Source organism: Pseudorasbora parva, chromosome 11, assembly GCF_024679245.1.
Source record: "Pseudorasbora parva isolate DD20220531a chromosome 11, ASM2467924v1, whole genome shotgun sequence".
Taxonomy (NCBI): domain Eukaryota; kingdom Metazoa; phylum Chordata; class Actinopteri; order Cypriniformes; family Gobionidae; genus Pseudorasbora; species Pseudorasbora parva.
In genome coordinates this window covers 20,012,757-20,039,782 of record NC_090182.1, presented here as the reverse complement: position 1 = coordinate 20,039,782, position 27,026 = coordinate 20,012,757, and the positions used below count along the sequence as shown (strand labels likewise).

Sequence of the window (27,026 nt, the reverse complement as noted above, 5' to 3'; positions counted from 1 at the left end):
GCATGAATTAAATGTGCGTGTGTTAAGCCAACCTGGTGGAACTCCCGCTGGTGCTGCACTGCTCCGACGTCACCTCCTATGGGCAGCTGCTCGGACAGCTCCTCGTCTTTAGCTGTCAGCCATTCGATGATTTCCTGCAGGGACAGCTGGAGCTTCCCGCTGTTGTCCGAAAAGGCCTCCAGACGTACCCTGCCAAAACAGCAAACGACAGCCCGCCACAGGGCACGGACCCACGGTCAAATCTTAGACAGCACTGAGATCACAGCACTGCAAAAGTGTCCATATATGGAATAACAGGACTTCTTTTTTTTTACGGCACCTTGTCACCAAATCTGCTTTATTATTTTGCAATGTTATTCCATGGTGAACAGGCCAACATAGCTAGACAACAGCATATGTTTGGGTGCATTTGGATGCTCATCTCCACCAGACTTCTTAAGACTTCAGAAAAAAAACACAAAAATAAATAAGTTAGTGTTCTTTTCTCTCTCTCTCTCTCTCTCTCGTCTCTCTCTCTCTCTCTCTCTCTCTCTCTCTCTCTCTCTGAAATGTGTCACTAGTTTCCAATGGCATGTCTAGGTTGTCATTTTAACATTAAAGCCACAATATGTAATTTTTTTCCTGCTAGAGGTCGCTTATTGAAAACAAAGACATAGCTGACGCCTTGATGTCGTGGAGCTTTTATTATGTTGCGGACGACCGATTCCACTTCTTCCAATCATGTGTATGTGAGGTAATGCAACGCTGTTTAATCACATTAGATACACTGAATGTTGAAAGTTATATATAATGCTCATAAGAGCTTGTTCGCTCGGAGGCACTTGTGGCACATTGCAGTAAGTTAGATCTAAAGTTAGACATGGTAAAACATGGTACTTGCGGTAAATCAAGAAAACATTATTTAAGGGAACACATAGGGCTTATTCAACTTCTTTCCTACATTAAGATATGTGGGCAAATGCCTTTTTGTTTCAATGTTTTAGTTTGGCAGGGTCGCCTCTAGCTTAGCTTAGTATAATGAATTAAATCCTATGTTGCCAGCTAGCATGTCCCTAATAAAAGTGATCAAAAAAATGTTTTTTGTACTTTTGTAGTTTTCTGTCGATAAATGTAAAGTTGCTCACCATGTCTAATAAAATGTATAATATATTAAAGCTTCTTTAGTGTTTCCATGTTTTCTATAAATCGATGGTAACGCGGGTATGATGTAATTGATAGGCAATGCATGGACACGTGTTCTGGCTTATTTCTCTGGATTCAAACAATATTGGAAGCATTTAGTATAGTTTAAGTACACATGTCAACAATATATATAACATTGTGCTAGTGGTTTTTGGATATTTGAATCCAGTTTTTTTTACAGGTTGTGCTTTTAAAGGTACAAAAGGTCTGATACCCTTTTTTTTAATCTTTATTGACATCACAAAAAAACTGCTGTTTTCACGGGGGCATGTAGTCTTTTAAATCCACTGTAAAGAAATGACAGGAAACGGGATCAAAAAAACACCACGGTAAGCCACAGCTTTAACCTTCCTCCAACCCAGGCATGTCAAAAGAAGAGAAATGCCTCTTGAGGAGCATAACATATACTCTGTGATGTTCCAGCATGTAATAAAACCGGAAAGCACGTCTCAACCCATTTGCCCTGAATTTACATTGAGAAAATCGTAGGATGAAATCTTATCTGTTTGCAGGAATCACATTTTCACATTATTATAAATAAAATATAAAACGAGCCGTTTAGCCACCTGCCCACACGGACTGGAATTGTTTTAGATACGGGTTGGTTCTGCCAGCAACCTAGCTGATGCTGTAAAGAGGATTAAGAGGGCAAAACCTTGTTTCAATGACCCCCAGTGTCCTCACAATTGTATTTTTTTTAGCCTGTTATATGCCACTCTAGAGCATTTGTCAAAGGGCAGAGAATGCGGGGGGGGGGGGACATAATATTGCATTAATATATTTCATATTAGTAATTGTATTACCTTTTCAATACATTGTACCAATTCAGATTTTCTGCAGGCCATGCATTTAGGTCAGTCACATGATGTTGTGCACCACAATTTTACAATACAATTGTAGGACATTCACCTATTTGTGTCACTACAGTGATCGGGATCATGAATTCATCTTCAAGTATTTGCAGCATCCTTCTATTTTAACAAGATGTTCAGCCTCTGCTGATACAAAAGCGGCCTCGCAGCATGATGATGCTTCGTTGTAGGTATGGTGCTGCGGTTTGAGGTGTGGGCAATGTCAGATTTGCAGCACATATATCTTTGAAATATGGATGAAAAGCTAGATTTTGGGCTCATCTCAGCAATATTTTACTGGGTCTAATGTTTTTTTTTGGGCTTCAGGTGTGCTTTAGCATGGGTCTTATTAGACTTCTCTTGTGCCATTCTCCCTAAACCGGTTATAAGCTGGGCTATGGTTGCATTTGAATTTCTCATAAAAATTCCTAATCTTTTATTACCTATCATTTAATTATTCATATTTTAACCTTAATAAGAGACATTTAATAGCTAAGCTTTTGATTTTGGTGTTAATTTTTAATCATGAACTTACAGAATAAGCATGCAGGTTAGATTAAGCATTAATTTAGTTATGAAAAACAGATGAACAGTCAGAAACGACATGTTTCTTGAATGATTTTTCTGCAGTGACAACGATGGCCACTAAAACAAGACCTTGTGCCTGAACAGGCGAATATGAACAATGTAATATTTGCCAACTCGGACATTTGGTGTGAGACACGCTTTCAGGCTCTGTCACACGCTCTCACTCTGCCCAAGTTAATCTCACGGCAAATTGCCTAACCTGCTTTTGATATTAAACAAAGCTAAGCTTTTAATTTTTTTTTTGTTTTTGTTTTTTTGTTTTAATGTTAAATATAAACAAAAAATATAGTTTTGGCGCTAATGTGGCATAATGTAAAAGCCAGAGTTTTTGAAAAACCGAGTTGCGACATGCTCTCGTCTCCCTGCGGCGCGCGCTGGTCACATGGTTCATGGAGCGCTCAATACTTCTAGAGCTGTGTCAAAGCATTTGAATGGCTCAAGCGGATACACAACAGTTTCACTATACAGATGTTTGCAGCAAGTTTTGGTAAACAGTACAGCATAGTGTACATTGATTATTAAGTCAACCATATTTACAGGATCATTTTATTATGGAAAGTCATAGAGATGCAACATTGTTAACATCAATGTTATTCTTGTATTTAGCCCTCAGGTATCCCTTACTAATTGGTCACACTCATACTCATCAATGACTTAATGTGACCAGGGATGGAAATTACCACCCGACACCAGCCAAATGCGGATAATTATGAGTTGTGGCGGGTAAACTCGCTTCGCCTATACACCGTGGCGGGTAAATAAAAATAGAATACTGTTTCACCTCTATGTAAACTTTGTTCAATGCATGCGAGTGCTGCCGTATGAACAGTATACAGTCGAGAAAGACGAGAGAAATTCCTGCATTAGCTCTTAAAGGAGCAGTAGCCTTTATGTCAAAAAAGATAAGGACGCAGTTATTTTACATTTGATTAATTTATTCAATTTATGTATCTTTCTGCAGGCCAGTAGGCCTGTACATTATTATTTAATGTACACCAGTGAGGTCAAGTTAAACATTTAGTTTGAATTTTATGTTCTACTGTGCATTGTTGCAATGTGCTAAATAAATATTTGCATAATTTGTAAATTATTTATTATTTGAAACTTTAATTTCATTTATGCAATTTCAATGCCTTGGTTTTTAGTAAAGTTACACAGTCATAGCCATAAATGCAATGGTACTAATAATTGGCATAATTTCTTTCAGTGTTTCGGTTTCGGCCAAGAATTTTGATTTCGGTGCATCTCTACTGACAATGTTCTGCTCTGTATGTTGTCAACACGCTTCAGAAGATGCCAAAGCTAATAGTTTCAATGTTAGAACTAAAAACCTAAAACTGGAAGCCATAAAAGATCACAAATCAACCAAATGCCACATCCAGGTAAAAAAAAAGAACACAAAGAGCCTACTAATTTAATGAAATATATATCTTTTCATGGTCTGTGTGTATAACGCCGCATTCACACGGGGCTTAGGCGTTAACGCTTCCCATTTACTTTGAATGGGTGACATCATCCGTTGCCGAACTGAATTGTGGGTTCCGTCGCGGCGCTTCACTCGCGTTGCAAGCGGCAGAAGTTGAAGATTTCTCGACTTTTCAAGCGCCAGCGCAGGCGTCATCCAATCAGATCGCCGTATGCAAATATCCTACAGCAGACGCTAGCCAATTGTGTTCATTACTGCTCCGTGAACCATCCAGACGCAGCTCCCGGAACACTACGTGATATTCTTCCCGCTGTCTGCGCTTTTTCAGGATTTAATGTACTTAACAGCTTCGAGCACCTGTGCAGTGCACTGACAACAACTACAGGGGCAATCGCACTCACATATACAACCAAATCGGCATCCATTTCGTCTCACAGACTAGCTGTCATAAAAAGGCGCTTTTTTTGTGTTGTGTTTTGGTCCAAGCGGCAAGTTAATGTGATTGGCTGTTGTCACTATGACGATCGCGTCAGCACCCAGCTTCAGCCACGCCTTACGTCAAGCGTTAACGCCTACGCCCCGTGTGAATGCGCCGTAGGAGAAAAATTTCATTGAGACTTGAGATTAAATAAACTGCTTAAGTATTGTAAAGCTTGTAGTATTAATTTCCACACGCAGTTACACATTGTCGATTAAAAATAAGAAAGTGGCTGGTAAAAACATTGAATGGCTTGTAGATTTTGAAATCCTCCAACCACAGTGGCCGGTGGACAAAAAAGTTAATTTCCATCCCTGAATGTGACCATACACCGTAACTATTTTTCAATTAAATAAATCTTCTATATTTTAGTTCAATAATATTTATTGAATATTTTAAGGATATCTGTTGGCACTAAATACTATTTGTGCAATAATTAGGCTATTGTCAATTAATGACCACTTAAAATATTTTTCTTCTAATATTTGTATTATTAATATTACAATTAGTGTAGTTATAAAGGTTAAAATAGAGAATTCCAATTCAAAGAGGCAAATTATAGTAATTTTGTGGCTTAAAAATAATAATGTTCATTTGTAATGCCATTACCCAATAGGTGCCTTAGGCTCTTTAATAAATATAAATGTATCTAATCTAGTTGCTCAAAAAAATATTGCAGTCTTGCATTTTAATTCAATCCTAGCTGTGGGCGTTTACTTCCAAGTCTCCAGTGCGGCACGCCCATCAAAACCCAGCTTTTTGGAGAGAGCCTCAAAACCAGTGTAGAAAATAGCCTATTACTTATTAGTTATGATGTTTTTGAAGATAAAAAGCATGCAAACTTCATTAGTTGACCTTAGACAACAGTATACATAAAAAAACAACAACAAAAAAACAGTTCATGACACCTTTAAAGCTCCCTCCTGGTCCGCATGGACTTAAGCTGGGTGCTCACCTATGAGTAATACATTTTTTTGCAACTGTCATTCGATTTTGCATCTTTGCCTCAGATGTATCATGGCAGTTTTAATTTTGAACGGCCTTGAGATTTTCCTGTAACGGCTAAAAAATGCAGTCAAGGAAGGAAAAATATTCCATTAACACGACCTTCGAAACTTCCATCTACATATTTTTATAATTTAAAAAAAAATCACATTTTGCAATAATGCATAAAAATGCTCTATGGAAACACGAAATAAATCTCACTCGTGTAATGCGGTAAGAGGAGATGAACATGTTAAAACTATGATGGAAACATTTCTTGAATAAATTCCAAGATCCGCATCAAAAAAAAAAAGAAGTGAAAATCATTTGAAATTGACAATGTCATGCTTTGATTTGCTCAAAAAAACTCACGCAACAGTGACTTTTTTTATAGCGAAAAATGGTATTCAAAGTAACACTGCTTTTATACATAATCTTTTTCATGAACTGAATTCGAACTTGAATGGAAATATATAATCATCATATGCAGCTGTTCTCAACCGGGAAGCCAAGGCCCACTAGGGGTCTAAACAAACTTCCAAGGGGGTGGCAGGATGACTGATTATTAATTGATGATGATTATTATTATTATTACTACTACATTAAAACAATTAAAATTATTAAAAAAAAGCAAATATAGCTATTTTTGTTTTAATGAGGAACATGCAGTTGAACTGTGGTTAGTTAATTTACCTATATTTACCAGCACATTTTCTGTTATATCTTAAACTGACAAATATTATATATTTAAACGACATGGGGGGCCTTTGAGTTTAAGAGATTGAGAACCACTTCCTTATTGGTTGCTCTGGGGCAACTGTAAGCTCCATTCTCAGCTACTGAACTCTAAATACCAAATCAGCGATTGAGTAGCTTAAAGGATCTTGGCAAGACAATACACACACACACAAAAAGGTACAAACTCCTCAATCCATGAGCTGTCATCATTGTGCCCTAAAGCAAGACCTAAGGTTGCTCCAGCAGGACTGTCTGTGTCAGATGTAGCCCCTTTGTATAAAAGTGTCTGTTAAATAGGCCTAAGCAAAAAGACAGTGATTGTTGGCCTTAGTGTTCCGCTTCTGGTTCACCAGATTGTTTTGAGGAATTACTTTTTTCAACAATGCTAAGTAATTGTAGCCTCCACTTAGTCATAATTGAAGCGACAGTGTCCACCGGGACATCCAAACACTAATGTGCTTGTTATTTTTAATCATTCACAGATAGAGGCCAATTGCCAGGCAACTGAGCGCTCATTAGGACAACGCAGACAGATACAAAACTTAGGCAAACATATGTTTAATTTAGTTTTGTTAAGCATATATTCAAACAAAACAACGCCACATATAATGTAATTTAGTTTTAGTGCTTTGAAATAAATATATCACTGAGTGAAATCACATTCTCAGTAAAAATGAATGTATTGGCTATTATAAACTGCATAATTACAGATCAAGAGGATGGATACTATGAAAATAGAGAAGAGTCAAATACAAAACCTGTCCAGAGCTCTATAATACTGGAGGAGGGTGGGCACAGCGCTCCCTATAATGATGTGTTATTAGACTCAATAATAGCAGCCAGGTTGCCGACATTTCATTAGAGAGCTTGTGTGTTCTATAGTTGCCCGGAGGCTCCTTCATCATGCAGACGCAAACAAACACACACATGCACACACACAAACCTCTGCTATTGGTGTGACTGTGAAGCGGATAAATAAGCACACGTGCGCACACATATACAAACACAAAATAATTTAATTGAACCCAAGGAAAATTCTGCTGGGGTCACAGTGCAAGCTGTAGATTCATTATACTATTCACATTAAAGATCAAATCAAGCTCCTGAATGGCTGAATTAAACAAGTTAACATAGCAGTCAGTGGTGATGGGTTGAACTTACTTTAAAAAAATCTGGAAGTTTTTGAAAAGGCCTTTTGTCAAACTGCTAACCTTCAGCTATAACTGGCACATACTGCCTTTGATACTCTATTACAGGAACATGTGTGCTAACTGTGTTGTAAGTGTATATCAAGCACAGGTATAAAAAAAAAAAAAAAAAAAAAAGTCTTATAAAAAAAACCTTAAAAATAATTGTTAAGGTTCTTGATCCTGATTGGTTGAGCTGCATTCGAATCCGTTGTAAATTACTCCACAAACATACAACTGTATTACTGTGCAACTGCAATAAAAATTCTAATAATTTTTTTTTTTATGGACTCGAATCGTGCCTAACAGCACTTAGCTGTTCTAAATGCACTGCAGACCACTGCTTCTTGGGGCTTATTGATTTAATTGAACATTACAATAATGTAAACAGGGCCGTTGATGCAAACAATGCCAAAGGTTAAATTAACAATGAACATGAATTGAATACAATAGGTTCCAAACATCTAGTGGTGGGCCTTCAGGGCCAACAAGGCCTTTTCTGCTGGCCTAATCACTATCAGAATCACACTGACTTAAATTTTGGTTAAATTCACTACAACACGATTTTCTTAAATTCATAGGTTTTCTCTGGTTGCTGCTTCCAGGTGTTTGTTTATGTTAGAGCTTTTATCCAATCATATTTCAGGCATCATGTGTTGTCAGGGTGAAATAAATCTTCCTTGAGGCCTTCAGAATCAATATTGCAGGCATCTCTAGCTTAAAATGGACGGCAATGGAACTGTGCGCTTTAACCGATCAGATAATCACTCAGATTAAAACAGCCAATCAGATTTCGAGTTGACGACACTTGGGCAATCTAGCAGGCATACAATAACATCTGCATTTTCACATCCTTTGATGGGATGGTCAAAGAGCGTACTATAACTAGTAGCCTAGGAAGAATAACTAGCACAAAATAAAACATCCGTAGATTTAAGTGTTTTTCAAACCACGATGGCTGACAAAGGAGAAGAAATTAATTTAGTCACTGACATACTTGCAAAGTGATTTTTAAAATTCCTGCATGCTTGAGCGATTTACCATTATGGCTTTGCGTCAGTAGAAATCGGTTGTATATTCAAATGATCATATGCATCATAAGGCTACTTTTTAATGTAAGCTAACACATTTGTTTATGTATTGTGTCATTTTATCTACATATAAACATGTAACATTTGCTAGTTAATAACAGGCTTCACTGTTCTGTAATGTCAGACACAGTATTCAAGGACTGGAAAGTATGTGAAAACAAACATTAGCAAACTAAACATTAGTGAAACTAAAGTTAAACTAAATTTAAGAGTAGTTAAAGAAGAGAAACCGACATATTTCTGCAGTTCCATAAGCGGGCCTCTCTGTCAGAGAGTGAAATTGCTTTTTCATTCAGCGAGTCTACAGTCATTGTTGTTCAGACAAATGCAAAATATCGACCATGACGAGCCCTACACAGGCAGTTTTGTAAACACTGATCTATATAGAGAACGTATAGATCAGTGGTTGTAAATCTATGTCCATTCAAATAATCTAGAATAATAAACTATCTAGAATATGAAATAAAATAAAATTTTAAATAAATGTGTAATCATTAATAATTTTGACTTCTAATTAAAAATGTTGCTGTTCTTAAAATGGTTTAAATTCAGTAATGTGATGGTCATAATTTTATTAAAACAAAACAAAATAAAAAAGTTATAAACTAATTGCAAAACAGGATGGTTTTTGAGAATTTAAGCTTTCAAATAATACCTAGTTTATGATGATTAAACATTAAAATGAATAAATAGGCTGTATTAGTGTTTATTAAACATTACTAATTTATTACTATTTTTATAATTGATTTTTTTAGATGGATGTTTGGTTGATGGTTTGAGATTTCTTTCCAATTAACATTTATAATGAGTCCACTGCTTTCATTAAAAGCTGAGCGATGTATAGGGTTCTCTGATGATCAATAATATTAATGATGATAATAAAATGTTAAGATCTTTAACCAATATTTTTAGCATGCAGAATTATCTACCATTTATGATAAACTAAATCCTATTAAATCATCTGCTTCAGTTTATTGTAGATAGCGATATTCATACATGCATGTGTATAACTACAGTTGCAGGCAACTTTTGAAGGTTCACAATGCATTAATTTGACCGTTTGAAAATGGCGGATGGCTATAAATGACTTGATCAGTTTAATGTATCCTTGCTGAATAAAAGTATTAAAAAATCTTACTGACCCCAGTTTAAAGCTGCAACTGTGAAATATAGATGCAATATTTATTACCAATTGCAAGTTAACTAGAAATGAACTATTAGCAACTCCCAGTTAAGAAGTCACATTAAAAGATAAACACACTGTGAGATGCAAAAAAAGTTGCAATTACGCAAAACAAAGCTGTAATTATGAAAACAATAAAGTCATAACCTTAATTCGTTTTTACTCTGAGGGAGAACTTGACAATGGTATTTAAAATCCAATGCTCTAAAATCACTTATCTTTTCTACCCAAATTCTGGGTTGAGCCTTTTGGGTCTTTTTTGTTGTTGTTGTTTTTTCAGTATTTGGGTAGTTTTCGTGTTATCCAGATCCTGGGGAACAACTCAGCGTTTGGGTAGTTCGTGTGTTACCCAGATCCTGAGTCAGACATAACAACCCAAGGGGTTGAGTTATTAACTGCAGGCTTTTTGCGAGCTCTTCAGGAAAGAGCAGTGCAGCTCCGTCAAATTGGTGCATGTCTTCGGTAAAATGCATGTCTGTGTATATTAAATTTATATCTATAAATTCGTTATTATGCTGAGTGTAATGAATAAATGGAAAGACAAAGGGAGACCAAGAGATTTGGCACACATACTGTTACTACACCCATTTACTGGATGGACTTTTTAAATGAATTTCTTTCTCCTCTTGTTAGGTTTGGCCTCTCGACACATTTGACTCGATCAGAGCAGTTCCTGCATCCAAAGCTCTGAGCACATGGGACGCATCTGCCCTTTATGCTCCCTGGGGTATTATCTGTCCTGAAGAGTCAAGCCCTTGTGTTACTAAGTCACTGATCCACAGCAATACTGTAGCACCTCACACCTGTGGCATGTTTGAGCAATGCACACCATCTATCTGCCTCTCTCACCATCACAGATGTAATGCATTAGATCCAGTAGCCATCTTGCACAGCCCGCTGGCTTTCTGCAGCCCTTCTAAATCCAAAGATTTAGACCATCGATCATCTCATCTCTCTCTGAGGCTTTATGGGGATTCCTCCAAAAGCCACAAAATCAAACAATGCCCCTGCCATCCAAATTCTGTGGTCCTTTTTTACAGAGGAGAAGAAACAAATAAAAACCCACTAGAATAGGAGCAGGGTAATATTATAGACCTCCTCGTCTGGTTCCAGGTAGCAACCTCGGGTTAACAAATGGAGATTAATGGGGGGTTTTAATGGATTGGATGGCAATACTGAGGTGACATACAATGGAGGCATCTGGATCGGTAACGGGAGCTGGGCAGCATTTTAGTGTAGACTCGTAGCTGGTCATGACTGCTAGTGACTGGGAAGCAAACAGATAACAGCTGTGCACGGTGCTCTGGCAGTCTTGTAACATTGCTTGTTCGATATGAACCATCAGGCATGATGGCTAGCATAGGGTATAGCAATCAATACCAGCTGCCAATGAGGAGCTACTTTCACAATGTTCACACATGGCAGGGACAAAGCAAGCCAATTCTTAAAGACAATTCATGCCTTTCAAAACCTTTTGTACAACAAGATTTTTACATGTGCATTTATTTATCTTGAAGACATTTTACAGTGCATCCGGAAAGTATTTACAATGCTTCACTTTTTCCACATTTTGTTGTTACAGCCTTGTCGGGCAGTGTCAAAATGTATTAAATTCATTCTTTTTTTCCCTCAATTCAATTAACAGTGCCCCATATTGACAACGTGAAAGAAAATTGTTTGAAATATTTGCAAATTTATTTAAAAAATAAAATAAAAATTAATAACAAGAAGTCACAGCCTTTGTCATGACAATTAAAATTGAGCTCAGATGCATCCTGTTTCCACTAATAATCCTTGGGATGTTTCTGCAACTTGATTGGAGTCCACCTCTGGTAAAGGCAAACACCTGATTTGAAAAGGCACACACCTGTCTATATAAGGTCCCACAGTTAACAGTGCATGTCAGAGCACAAACCAACCCATGAAGTCCAAGGAAATGTCTGTAGATCTCTGAGACAGGATTGTATCGAGGCACAGATCTGGGGAAGGGTAGAGAAAAATGTCTGCAGCATTGAAGCTCTCAGTGAGCACAGTGACCTCGATCATCCGTAAATGGAAGAAGTTTGGAACCACCAGGACTCTTGCTAGAGCTGGCTGCCCAGCAAAACTGAGTGATCGGGGAAGAAGGGCCTTAGTCAGGGGAGGTGACCACGAACCCGATGGTCACTCTGACAGAGCACCAGTGTTTCTTTGTAGAGAGAGGTGAAACTTTCAGAAGAACAACCATCTCTGCAGCACTCACCAATCAGGCCTGTATGGTAGAGTGGCCCTATAGAAGCCACTTTTCAGTAAAAGACACATGACAGACCGTCTGGAGTTTGCCAAAAGGTACCTAAAGGACTCTCAGACAGTGAAAAACAAAATACTCTGGTCTGATGAAACAAAGATTGAAATCTTTGGCCTGAATCGCAATCATCATGTCTGGAGGAAACCAGGCACCGATTCTCACCTGGCCCATACCATCCCTTGAGTGAAACATGGTGGTGGCAGCATCATGCTGTTTGGATGTTTTTCAGCGGAAGGAATTGGGAGACTAGACAGAATCGAGGAAAAGATGAATGCAGCAATGTACAGAGACATCCTTGATGAAAACTTGCTCCAGTGTGCTCTGGACCTCAGACTGGGGTGAAGGTTCATCTTCCAACAGAATGACCCCGAGCACACAGCCAAGATAACAAAGGAATGGCTAAAGATCAACTCCCTGAATATCCTTGAGTGGTCCAGCGAGAGCCCAGACATGAACACGATTGAACATCTCTGGAGAGATCTGAAAATGGCTGTGGTAAATACTCACATTCTATGGCGTCTGGCACTTTGGAGAGGTGTTCTCTTCACAGATGAATCCCGGTTTTCACTGTACAGGACAGATGGAAGACAGCATGTATGGTGTCATGTGGGTGAGCGGTTGCTGATGTCAACGTAGTGGTCCATGGTGGCGGTGGGGTTATGGTATGGGTATGGGTTATGGTATCAGCACATATACAGTATATGTATGTTATGGCCAACGAACACAGGTGCATTTTTTGTGATACCGTGACGAGATCCTGAGGTCCATTGTAGTAACATTCATCCACGACCATCACTTCATGTTCAAGCATGATAATGCATGGACCCTTGTTGCAAGGATCTGTAAGCAATTCCTGGAAGCTGTAAGCATCCCAGTTCTTGCATGGCCAGCATACTCACTCATGGGTGATGTCACCCATCAATTAAATTGATATTTCATATTAGGGTGTCCCCGACTAAAGATTTACACATTCGAATCAGAATTGTCTAATCTTTCTATAGTCGACTGATAGTCAAATCATGTACGTGTGTGTGAATGGGTTGTGAGGGACATGGCACTAGTCAGCAGGAGGTCAAAAAAATGTGTTTTCCTTTACACACTGCACACAGCAACAACTTATAATAAAGCGACCAAAACTGCCTGCCAACTGACAGGCAAACTGACAATGGCTTTCTTTTTTAGGTTTAAATAAAAGGTAATGTGTTGGATAAACATTCGAAAAACGTTTTCTCATAACATTTTAAAGCCGCGATCGAAATACAGAACATCTCACAAATATATAAAAGAACATTTTGATAAATAAACCTAAAAAAATACCTGCCTAGAGAGGAAAATAACACTTTGAGTGCGTTTAGATGCACATTCTTAAGCCGATTATGCCTAAAGGGGGTCACACACCGGAAGCAAAGCTCAGTGTCTCAGCTCAGCAAAGTCTCAGGTATCTCACACCAGACGGGCACATTATATACACACAAGCTTAATTTTAAATCGACTTCAGAAGATCTGCACGATGGGTGTATCTTGTAGCACAGGGTGAAATGAAATCAGTATGTACATTGACGATTTAAGGGAAGTATAATATACATTTAATATAAAACTTTGAAATGGCACTCTGTGGCGCAGCAAGATTTTAAACAACTTCCTAATGGGTCCTGCACACTGTGCGATTTTTCAAAATCCTTTGCGAATGTCCCTTGTCAGACTGTACGAACATGATCGCCATGTCACACTGTAAGATCTCAGTTGACATTAATGTCAGACTGCACGATAGTGAAGGCGCGCTAAAAACGGACGCGCGCAAGAAAACTCACCCGGAGTTTTATATCATCAATGAATGACGCGTTCAGTGACAGTGAGCTGCATTACACACGGGGCTGAAATGCTGGCTACAAAGAAATCTCTAGTACTCGTTTTGGTCATAGTTTGTCTTGAAAAACGAAGATATTTGACTGTCGTCGTAGGAGAAGTCACACTGCAGGATTGTGTGCCAAATCTTCTGACACTGCCAGAATTTCGTCTGAGGTAAAATTTGATCGCAGCGTTCATTAATCGGCTGCCGGTGAACATGTCAAACTAATGACCAAAGACGTCAGATTTTAGCCTAGGATCAGAGGAATCTTTTAGGATTTGCTAAATTTGTCCCAGACGGCCAAATCGTGGCCAAAATCGCACAGTGTGCACCCGGCTTAAGTCGCCGCGGATAGGCGCCGAATGCCACCGCCGGTGTGCGTACACTCATTGAAAACACTGTGTATCGATGCATTGAATCTTAGACTATTCAGGGCCCCCCCAATTCATATTATCATATGCGTCCTATTAATTTTAAATATTAGAGTTATTGCCAATACCTGTATATTGTCACAACCTTAATAACCACATCGATAATGATATTTCATGTTTTGGATATCACTGTTATTCTCTACTAACTGTTATTCAGTATGTACATAGCAACACCCCTAATGTATATAATAGAAAATTGTAACTATGCAAATATATAATATAAATATAATAGATTCATAGCAACAACAAAACCTTTTTTAAAGCGGTCCATACCTAAATGTTATAGCAAAATACATCAAATGTACTCATTGAGACATGCATAGCCTATAACAAAATTATAAAAAAAATTATAAATAAACTTACGAAATGTTAGGTTGATGCAGATAGCAGAGAATAGACTGGGGACACATGCGCTCCAATGACATGCAAGACAATCATAAATGCTGAATGATGCTCTCACAGCAAAGCAGTATGAGAAGATAAAATATTGCAATTTTCTTCAATATCCTTTAGCACTAGAACAAAAATCAGCGAGATCAGGGTAGGGTTTGATTCCTAGGAAACATGTAACATACATCGTAAGTTGCTTACAACATTGAAAGTGGAAAAAAGAAGTATAAAACGTAAATGACAAAAACACTTAATTGTACAGATTAAAGCAAAAAGAAGAACAGAAAACGTATGGCTATTTGGTCATTACATGATAACCATCAGCCATTATAGCCAAATAACTAAATGCTAAAGATAAGAGTGAGGATCCTGGTGATATCCCTTTTCTTTTATTTGTGTTTGTTTCAGAAGCGTAACCTACAGCTCTGTGCACCATTCTCTTTGAGATCTGTCCTCTCAATGATACCAACCTCAAAATGTAACACTGAATGAAAAAGAATGGTGGGAGATTTGTCTGCGAGCACAGATCCGTAGACGCAATGAAGCTATTGGCTAAAAAAGGCAATGGTGCCATGGGAGAAATGAGCCTTACAATTCAGCATTGCCCGTCGCGCCTCTTTCATTACCCTACATTCTGTATATAAGACACAGTTAAGCAAACACAATGGGCTGCTGCACAGGCACTTACATGCATACAAATACTGCACCTGTATTATCAACCAGTTAGGTATATCTGTCATTACGCATAAACGCTAAACTGGAAAACACCATCACAATATTTCATATGAGCACTGAATTGCAGAAAGGAATACATTTCCTGCAAGAGAGCACATTCTGCACAGATGCATGTATTTATCTATTATGTATTCATATATTCACTCACATCCAATAAAGCCCAGTTTAAAGCATAAATTATCTGTGGGAGGAATGCAAACAAAAGTTTTTTAAGGCCACATCGTGGGCAGGTCTCAGCTGGGAATAGGCAGACATTTGACTTTAACAACACCTGGCAAGAAAGCCACAAGTCTGAGCTACCTCAGTGTACAAGTGAGAGAGAGCTAAACTGCAGAAACCTAAGACTGTCAGATGGTCCAACTGTATCATTAGTTTCCCCAATGCAAAACTTCTGCCAAGTTAGGGATGATGAGTGCCGCCTAAGTGCCTGGCAGCCTCTCCCAGCTAAAATTTAATTCAGCCATACTACAATTTCTGGTTTCTCTAAGGAATAGATATTCATATGCTGTGAACACACCCCATGCTGTTGGTTGTTTATGTCAACGCATGATTATTATTTCCTCAGAGTTGTTGGAGCATAAATGTAACTGTCTCAGCAGTGTATTGTGTCTACCAAGCAAAAGAAAGCAATCCGCTCGTGCCCCACACTGATAGATGAGCGCGCTGGACAAGCTTTATTTGATTTAATCCCTACAAGCAGCCGGGTAGACTTGTACTTAATAATTCATGCACTTCGAAATCCCTTTTGACTCGTTCATTCATTAGGGTGTCTGAATAGAGGGTTTATTTGCAAAGCCTAGCAAAAAAATATCAAAACACCACACCATACCTTTCACAAACATTCCCTTTTTTTGTTGCTCTTCATCTCTGGTCCCATGTCATGATGCAACTGATGCGGTTTACAGCCGTATGAGGACTGAACAACTGTCTGGTACACACACAAATATGTGGATTTCAGCAAAGTTAGAAGAGTTTGTGTTTACCGCTGGCTGCAACATTTCGAAAGTTCCTGATAATGAATAGACTATATCAGAATATGGGCTGAACTCAAAATAACATGCCTGAAAAGGCTGTGTTTTCTGTGATGGCCCAGGGTGGATGAGAACAAATGATGTTCAGTTCCATTAACCATTCTCAAACATGCATTTTTCCACCAATATGGACAAAAAAAAACAACACTACTGAATCTACACAAACATACAATGATCTGTGTTAGTCCAATTCATAAACAAATAACTCTTAAAAGTAACTCAAAAAATGGTTGTTCATAAGATGTGCAGTTAAAAGAGAATTCTTTTGAAATTTGTTCTTTTGCAAAAATGAACGAATTAACGAAACATTATGCTGCTTCTGTAAATGCACTTTTAAAAAAATTGTTTTAAATATATTTCTTATTTGGCATATCTGTTTTGTTGAAATGATGTCCTCATTTCTTCCTCCAAGAGAATAAATAAAATCTTTATAGGACCAGAATTGTTAAAATAAATCAGAAGCATTAAAGGTGCCCTAGAATGAGTTGAAACAATATGTTAAATTGTTCTCTGATATCTACACAGAGGGTATGTGGCTTATTTAAGGGCAAAAATTGTTTAGATATAGTTTTACAGGTCAACTTACAACCCTATAAATTGTCCCTAGATTGTAATGCTCTGTTTTTGCCTTATTTGGAAGAGTCATGAATATTAATGTTGAGCTCTGCTCTGATTGGCTTATTTCAGCAGCACACAGCAGTTCAGTTGTTCAGTGAAGCGACTCGTGAGTCCTGACCGTCCTGACAGAACACAGGCTGACTGAATGACACTTTAAGCAGAACATCTCAAATGGAGATTGCTAAAATGCAGCTTACTTGTTTATTGGTGTTTTCAGATCATCCGCTCGCGTGGTTACCATATTGTACATGTTTAGGTAACACAGAGGATAGTATACGTGTTCTTTTTACAGAAAAGCTCTGATTGGGGGATTTAAATTACTGAACCCTGGCAACCGCAAGCACGAACGCTCTTCTTTCCCCAGACAAAACCAAAACCAGTGCTTTTTGTTCAACGTTTTATTTTTTAAACTACATGTTAGACTCTTTTTTCGTCAACGATATTGCATGTTTATATAACGTTAGTCACAATGTAGGTTACAGTGACTGTGATGTAGGCCACTCTGAAATACAAGCATGCAAAAACATCATACTTCATTTCTCAAAAATATAAATATATATATTTTTATAAAATGAATAGAAGCCTTGTCAAATGACTATCATTTTAACATACATGGAGAAGATGACAGCTAGAAGGATTGAGTGAGTGATCTGTAATCAACTAAACCAACGTACTGTTAGTATGACATACGAATCTATGGTTGTATTTTGTAATACAAAATAATATCAACCTTTGTCATTAGAAACACTATTTAGTTTTATATGGTATTTGGAGTTTCCTGTTGTTACTGTACTAGCATCTTGCATTTTCGAGACAATGCTGTCTCTCTAAGAAACTTTCAATTTAATTAGAATTTGTTTAAACAGTCAATAAGTGGATAAATCACTACTTACTGCTTGCAGGAATATAGTTGGAATTGCCCCTTTCTTCAGTTTAATATGCTGAGCGAAGCTTGCTTGAAATTGGCAGAGCAAACAAACAAACAAACCGATTATAATAAACATCAACCATTAATGTTGATTTTTTTTTATCCGTGGGAAGGGTATGAAAAGTCCTCACGTCCCCTGCACAGTCTGGAACATGACATTTGCGTCCATGAGTGCTGCCAATTTCAAGATTTCAAGAACTAGTTATTAAACCCAGACCTCCATCGGAATACACTACTTATTTTGAGGTACATTATGAGATTTTGCAACTGTATTACCATCAGCATTAACAAGTGTATGTGAATCAATAAACTGATGTGTATATTTATAATTTATTGCAGTGCACATGCAGGAACTGTATCAATAACAGCACATTCGTTAACCCAGCACTAACATGAATGACTGATAGAACAAATGATTGTAAAAAAAAAAATATTGCTCCATCCTTTAACTTTACTCAAAGTAGTAAGAACAACAGACAATCTGAATTAACATACACAGTTTTAAGTGCAGTGGCACACAGCTGATTTGCAAAACGATTTCAGTAAGACAGTAATAACAGCCAGTTATAAGCCAGTTAGACAGAAATTTACACAATATAAAATAAAACTGTCACTTGAAAAGCCGGTAGAAAATATATACATCAATAATTATTCATATTTAGAGTTTGCAATTCTGAGAAGCAAGGTGGTCCAAATAGTACTGACCTATCTTTCAAGAGCAATCGTTTGAACTCAGAGATTTGAGAAGCAGTCATCAGTCAAATGCTGTTTGAGGGCACAGGGCGGACAACGTACAACATGGATGGTCTTTATGCAAATGTCTTTTCTAGTGACGTAGAACTGTCACACAGTGGGAATCGAAATACAAACGACTCGTAAAGGCGTTTTAGAGTCAGTTCTTTCTTTTTTAAGACAATAACTTTATTTATTGTGTTCTTTTGACTTTACATCAGAACGTTTACAATCACAAACAGCTTACACACTGCTTGAAAGCGAATATATAAAAAATAAAAAACATAATAGGGGCACTTTGAAATGTCAGGTCACCAGCACCCAAAACACAACAAAAAACAATGCTGGGAAGCTAAGCAGAAAGAGCTTGAAAAATGTGAGACAATCATAATTCTCCCAACATATTTTATAGAAAGAGTATTTTTATATTACTTTGAAATGGTTATTTAAAGCCTCTTTAATTTCTGTATTTGTCTCCTTAAAGGGATAGTTCACGCAAAAGTGAAAAGTCTTTTATCATTTACTCACCCTCATGCCAGACTCCCTTTCTTTTGTGGAACTAAACATAAAACAAATGTTGAGAAATTGTTTTGTCCATACAATACTGGTTCCCTTTCGGGGAACTCGAGCTGCGTCGAAACGCTGTGAGAACGCCTCTGCGTTAATGCGTCGTGAAGCGCCTGTAGAACCATTCCATCGGAAAAAAGATCGATCGTCGGCGTGATGACGTCATCGACCGGAAGCTATAAAACGTCCGTGAAAACAAACAGGAACTAGCTTCTGAGCCTTCAGCAAGCGATCTGTGTGAACCTGTCTGTCTATTTGGTGTTTTTGTCTGTCTATTGAAAGAGTTTTTCCACCCTTTGTTAAATATTCCTTATATTTACAAAAAAGAGAAAATAAATAGATAGAGAAATGAAAGCAGTCAGTTCAGGAGGTGTGTACATCCCTGCCCACGCTACATCACGAGTGGGGATACACACTCTCTTTGTGTCGCCTGCTTGGGAGCGCAGCATGCCCAGGCAGCCCTCGAGGGGGCTGCTTGCGAGCACTGTGAGCGTATGCCACTGAGAACGCTGCGCTCCCGCCGGGCACTCTTCGAGGAGGGTGCCTCGGCTCGTGTTCCCCGCGGCTCTGGTCCCGCTGCTGCCGAGGCAGAGCGGAGGCTGCAGTCGTGGGGTTCACAATTGGATGTTGCAGAGGGGTTTGAGACGGGCGCTGCCTTATCTCTGCCCTCACCTGCTCCATCCAGCGGTTCTTCTCGGGGCTTGGAAGCACGCATTGCGGTTTCTTCCCCCCCGAGAGAGCCGCCGGTGCTCCAACTATCCAGCTCCGAGGAGGTGGACGTTGAGAGCATCGCGACTGAAGATTCGCCACTTCAGTCTCCTGCGAGTGAGGAGCTCGTTGAGGTTCTAACGCGAGCCGTGGCCAGATTAAATATTGACTGGCCCGTAGAGAGATCTGAGGCAGGAAGGAAAAGATCTAGCAAATTAGATGAAAGATTCCTGCCCGCTCGCGCTTCAGAACCTCAGCGGCGGGGCCTGCCATTCTTCCATGATTTGCACACCGAGGTGGCAACATCATGGAGGAGACCGGCATCATACCGTGTGTTCAGCCCTCAGACTTCGGTCTACAGCAACATCATGGGGCTGAAGCACTACGGTTATGGGGCGATGCCAAAGGTAGAAGAGACGCTCGCGAGCCATCTCTCGCCTTCCTCGGCATCGTCCCTAAAGGCCCCGACTTTGCCCACCAGACCATTGAAAACAACGTCGGCACTGGTGGGCAAAGCGTACTCGGCGGCAGGTCAGGCTGCTGCATGCCTGCATACCATGGCTATAATGCAGGCTTATCAGGCTGACCTGCTCAGGGACTTAGATGGACGTGATGAAGTGGGGGGTGATGTCATAAATGAGCTAAGAACAGCAGCTGATCTAACTCTCCGGGCCACCAAAGAGACGGCCAGATGTGTTGGCCGCTCTATGGCAGCATTGGTGGCTACGGAGAGACATTTATGGCTCAACCCCACTGAAATCAAGGAGAGGGAGAAAAGCTTCCTGCTCGACGCGCCGCTGTCTCCTGGTGGCCTCTTCGGTGACGCAGTACACACTGTCACCGAGAGGTTCCAGGAGTCAAAGAAACAAGCTGCGGCGCTAAAGCAGTTTCTCCCTCTCCGGGTCCAGGTCCCTGGGGCTGCCGCTGACATCAGGCAGCCTAAGCCGAGTACGAGCTCCGCTCACAGGGCACAACAAAAACAGAGCGTCGCCGCTCGAGCTCCCCCTCAGCGCGGGGACGAGGGGCGGCGCTCTCAGGCGAGGCCTTCGAGGGGCAGGGCTGATCTGCGGACAGTCCTGATCGCCAAGAAGGCCTCGTCGAAGCGTTCCTGACGCCAGAAGCGTCAGGACGCTGAGGGTGGTTCCCCCCATAGGGAAGCGGTGTTTACCCCTGCTAACGGTACCCGCTTCCCTACGGCACCCTCGGGGGGCCGCGCTGCCAACCCCGCCGCAATGCCGGGGCGCAGTCGGTCTCCGCGGGCCACCCGAGGGTGGTCCGCACCCCCTCCGGGGGGTCCCCGAGCAGTCAAGTCAGTCGTTCCCTGCCGGTCCGCCGCTTCAGGGCACTGTATTTGTTGCTCAAAATACACCAGAGGCCAGCCTCGAGAGGCTGGTTCCCTTAGTAGATTTTCTAGACGAATGGAAACGTCTATCAAATATATCTCGTTGGGTCCTGCAGATAGTAGAAAGGGGGTACGCCATTCAATTCAAGAGTCGGCCACCTCCTTTCTGCGGTGTCCTACCTACAGAGGTGGGCCCGGAGCAGGCTCTGGTAATGGCACAGGAAGTAGAGACACTCCTGCAAAAAGGGGCTATAGAGAGGGTTCCCCCTCCCAGCAGGGAGTCTGGCTTTTACAGCCGTTACTTCATCGTGCCGAAGAAGGATGGGGGCTTACGCCCGATATTAGATCTGCGGCTATTGAATCGCTCGGTGGCCAAGCTCAAATTCAAGATGCTTACACTCAGACAGATTGTAGCGCAGGTCAGATCGGAGGATTGGTTTGTCACCATAGACCTCAAAGATGCGTATTTTCATGTCTCCATCCTTCCACATCACAGGAAGTTCCTGAGGTTTGCCTTCGGGGGAGAGGCATACCAATATCGTGTACTTCCCTTCGGTCTAGCACTGTCACCCCGCACGTTCACCAAGTGTGTGGATGCAGCTCTGGCGCCGCTGCGTCTACAGGGCATCCGCATACTGAACTATATCGACGACTGGCTGATTCTAGCGAATACAGAGCAGATGGCGGTTCAGCATCGAGATGCTGTTCTCGCCCATATGTCGAAGCTGGGGTTGAGGCTGAACGCCAAGAAGAGTGTGCTTTCTCCGGCTCAGAGAACCACTTTTCTAGGTGTGAACTGGGATTCGGTAATTATGCGGGCGCAATTATCGCCAACACGCATAGCATCGATCCTGGCAGCCGCCAAAGAACAGAAGCTAGGCCGAGCCGTCACTGTGAAACAGTTCCAGAAACTGTTAGGTCTCATGGCAGCAGCGTCCAACGTGATACCTTTTGGCCTACTGTACATGAGGCCACTGCAGTGGTGGCTCAAAACAAAAGGGTTCTCCCCGAGGGGAAATCCGCTCCGCACGATCAAAGTCACGCGGCGATGCCTACGTGCTCTGGTCATGTGGAAAAACCCGGGGTTTTTATCTCAGGGTCCCGTGTTGGGGGCTCATGTTCGTCGCGTAACGCTAACGACAGACGCCTCTCTCACGGGCTGGGGGGCGACCATGAGTGGTCGCTCATCCCAGGGTCTATGGCAGGAACATCAGCGGCACTGGCACATAAATCGGCTAGAGATGCTCGCAGTGTTTCTTGCATTGAAACAGTTCCTGCCCGACCTCAGGGGCCACCATGTACTAGTCAGAACAGACAACACGTCCGTGGTGGCCTATATAAATCACCAGGGGGGTCTGAGGTCTCGTCCGTTGGACAAATTGGCACATCGGATCCTCCTGTGGGCCCAAGGGAAATTGCTGTCAATCAGGGCAGTATATATCCCGGGGGCCCTGAATCAGGAAGCAGACAGCCTGTCGAGACAGGGGCCGAGGCCCGGGGACTGGAGACTCCACCCAGAGGTGGTGGAGCTCCTTTGGAAGGTTTATGGGAAGGCGGAGATAGACCTGTTCGCTTCGGCGGAGAATTCTCACTGCCCGCAGTGGTTTTCTCTGACCCATCCGGCCCCGCTGGGGCTGGATGCCATGGTACAGGAGTGGCCGAGGCTGCCTCTGTACGCCTTCCCCCTGATTGTCTTGCTTCCAGGAGTTCTGGAGAGGGTACGCCGGGACGGGGCCCAGGTACTTCTAGTGGCTCCGAACTGGCCGACCCGAGTATGGTTTTCGGACCTAATATCTCTCCTGGTAGGCTCTCCGATGGAGATTCCGATCAGGAGGGATCTACTCTCTCAGGCGGGCGGGAGATTCCTGCACCCACGCCCGGAGATGTGGAAACTGTGGGCCTGGCCTCTGAGGGGGCTAGGCTCATAGAGGAAGGTCTCTCGGCCGAGGTCGTGGAGACCATCCTACACTCCAGAGCTCCGTCCACAAGGAAGCTGTACGCTTTGAAATGGAGACTTTTCTCAGCATGGTGCAGAGAACGCCAGTGGGATCCAGTTAACTGCCCGGTTGGTACAGTGCTGGAGTTCCTGCAGGAGAGGTTCTCTGCAGGGTTGACCCCCTCCACACTTAAGGTGTACGTGGCGGCCTTGGGTGCCTTCCACGTCCCTTGCAGTGGAGTGTCTTTGGGAAGACACCCTCTAATTACACGCTTCCTTCGTGGCACATTAAGGTTGAGGCCAGTTATGCACTCGAGGGTCCCAGCATGGGACTTGGCCATTGTTTTGAGGGGCTTGTCCGGACCTCCGTTCGAACCTCTGGAGGAGGTTTCGGATAAGTTCCTCACCTTAAAAACTATCTTCCTTTTGGCCATTTCATCTCTTAAAAGGATAGGAGATATTCAGTCCCTGTCAGTAGGGCCCTCATGTCTAGAGTTTGCGCCAGGGATGGTGAAAGCATTTCTGCATCCCAGGCCGGGTTATGTCCCCAAGGTTCCTACGAGCCCACGGGGCCCCATCACTCTACAAGCCTTCTGTCCTCCTCCATTTATGACGTCAGACCAGGAAAGGTTAAATCTGCTGTGCCCTGTGAGGGCACTGGATACTTATGTCCACAGAGCTGCCCTGTGGAGAAAATCGGAACAATTGTTTGTTTGCTTTGGACCCCCTAAGAAAGGGGCTCCAGTATCCAAGCAGAGGATGAGCAAGTGGGTGGTCGAGGCCATCTCACTTGCTTATGAAGCTACCGGGCAGCCTTCTCCACTGGCTGTCCGGGCGCACTCAACCAGGGGTATGGCTGCTTCTAAAGCACTCTTGTCGGGGGCTTCCCTCCACGATATTTGCAACGCGGCCGGATGGTCGTCTCCTTCTACCTTCGTCAGGTTCTATGAACTAGACCTGGCATCTACAGTAGGGGCACAGGTACTCTCGTAACCGTGTGCGCTTCGGCTTCACACATACGAGACACTTGGTCCTATGGCGATGTGGGTATAAGCGTTCTCACAGCGTTTCGACGCAGCTCGAGTTCCCCGAAAGGGAACGTCTCAGGTTACGTATGTAACCCTAGTTCCCTGAGGGAACGAGACGCTGCGTCGCTTTGCCATACTCCCGGCGTGTCCGTGATCACTTACTTCAGGCTTTATCAGAAGTTAGTTCCTGTTTGTTTTCACGGACGTTTTATAGCTTCCGGTCGATGACGTCATCACGCCGACGATCGATCTTTTTTCTGATGGAATGGTTCTACAGGCGCTTCACGACGCATTAACGCAGAGGCGTTCTCACAGCGTTTCGACGCAGCGTCTCGTTCCCTCAGGGAACTAGGGTTACATACGTAACCTGAGACGTTTGTTACAATACTGGTTTGTTACCAACATACTTAGTAATATTATTTTGTACTCCACAAAATAAAGGTTTGGGTGAGTAAATGACAACATGAGGGTGAGTATATTGTAATTTTTTGGTTAACTTTTGGTTAACTATCTTTTTAATGGTCTACAACTGACAAAGGGTTTATGCTGCCCAGACAGTTAACCATCTAACGTTTTTCGTTTGTACTGCAATTACACTACAAGTAAACGTATAGGTATACTGATAGTTCAAATGTCAAATACTAACACATTCTGAAAATTTGTAGTTTATGGAAATACATTTTATGAAGTATACTCCCAGTAAACTACTAGTAGTAGTTGCATGCAAGTATAATTTTAAGTTTTCTGTAAGTGAACATAACATCAAGCGACCATAACATAGTATACTACTATGTTCCTATTTAGGTGTACATTTTTTATACTTGAAATATATCTTTAACTGTACTTTACCTCTTTCCATTTTAAAAAGAATTTACTCCATCTTTATGGATTTTTACAACACTTGAATATGGGTAACTTTAATAAATAAAAAAAACATTTTAAACTCAAGGCTGAGAAGATTGTACTTTTGTCAGACTACGTCCAGATCGGATTTAGAATAATGTTCAAAACAAAGATGGAGTAGATTAATTAAGCCAACACCCCCAAAGCTTCACAGCTGTTTCCTCTTCATAAGTTTGACAGTTTATTCAGTAATGGTTGTCATGTTTGAACATATATGCTGTTGAATGTTTGATGATCATGTTACTTTACACGTGTCAGCATCAGCAATGCTTCTATCCCTTGTTTGTGCTTCTTTACCTGTGTTTTGCTCTGGAGATTTTGTACTATTCAGAAGATGTATAAAATCATATTCTCGCTCCTGCGTCATGGTGCTTCATGAGTTCACGTCAGAGGCCCAGAAGACAATAACTTGTTGAATAAAGTTATTTAGATTTTTTTTTTTTTTTTGCGCATCGTGCTAGCTGGTCAACAACAATAAACATGCTGAAGAAGATAGCCAGATATTGTGTTATTCCTGGTTGTGGAAGAACACAGTCGCTGCATAAGCTTCCTTCCTTTCGCAAAAGAATGCGAAAATTTGCAGCGAACACTTTGACAAGGATGACTAACTTACACAGACACAACACAGTGGGGTCATTTGAAGAAAAATGCCATTCTGTGGTCGAAGACGGGTGCATCCACTGTGGAGGTAATATAAACTTTATTTATCCTTCCATTTGGGCACACATGGCTTGAGGAAAGATGTGCAGTAAGAAAATAATCATGCTTTACACACACAACGCTCTTCCCAACTGGACTATTTGCCTTTTTTTCCCGGCTACATTGAGTTCCCACGGGACTTCAGCGCGGTGAATTTAAACAATGGCTAAGTGGCTAAACGCATCTCATTGTCATGTAAGGGCCCTGTTCATGTTGGACAGACATTTTAATTGCATTTTGTGTCTGTTAAGAGGCACAAAGACACCCTTTACGTTTATGCCCTCATAACTGCCGTGGGGGCTCTGGGCATTAACTGTAATAGCTCCGTGTTGCAAGCACCAATCCGGTTCGTTTTTTTTCTTCTATAGACTGTACTCACAAAGGTATAATGATCAAGATTAACTTAAAAATTTACTTTAAAAAAAGAGGCTGTCCTTTAAGTATATCTCGATCAAAGCATTGAGTACAAGTATAAGCCAAAAATATGAAGACGTTTTTATCAGTATAGGTCAAGTATACTTGAGTGCAATTTAGTGAGTGAGTATATTTCTGAGAAGTACATAAAAAATTAGACAGAAATTATACATTATTATTTTTAGTTTAAAAGAAGTATACTAATTGCACACTTGAATGAACTTCTTTTTTATAAGGGTTGACAGAATATTCCATTTCCTCTACTGCAGACTGCACTCAGATGCACAAGATACATTTAGCACATGTCAAGCTTGACATGGCAGTAGACCCATTAGCAAAAAGGGTTATAACATTCTAATCTCCAAGCCTAAAAACTCAGAGAAAGGACAGCAATTAGCATGCTGTTAGGGCTCAATCCAGCCTTTGTATGTGTGCAGTTGAAAAGATGGGATGGCGGAGGATAGCTGAAAGGTCACAATTCTCTTCCCTGCCATTTAGCACTGAGCACTTAATGTACATCTATGTGGAGTCACTGGAATGATATCACCAAAGAGCATGATACGGACCTGAATTATAATCAAAATTGAGGTAGTTCAGATGTGTTAATTATTCACAATCTACAAACACAAAGAGATGCTTTGAACAGATTTAGGGATGTGGGTTTTGAGTCGCATCATAAGCGCCCACTCACAGCTGTGCCATCAGAGAGGTGAGAAACAT

The 27,026-nt window shown here is 41.1% G+C and overlaps 1 protein-coding gene across 7 annotated transcripts in view; it reads right to left on the bottom strand.

Annotated features, from left to right (window-relative positions):
- The window catches only part of drp2 (dystrophin related protein 2), a 222,245-nt gene that overhangs the window by 65,057 nt on the left and 130,162 nt on the right, over positions 1–27,026 (bottom strand). For all 7 annotated transcript variants that reach the window (XM_067457358.1, XM_067457356.1, XM_067457350.1 and 4 more), the window contains one exon: positions 33–189. In XM_067457358.1, the coding sequence (XP_067313459.1) occupies positions 33–189 (157 nt within the window). The remainder of the gene's footprint in view (positions 1–32; positions 190–27,026) is intronic.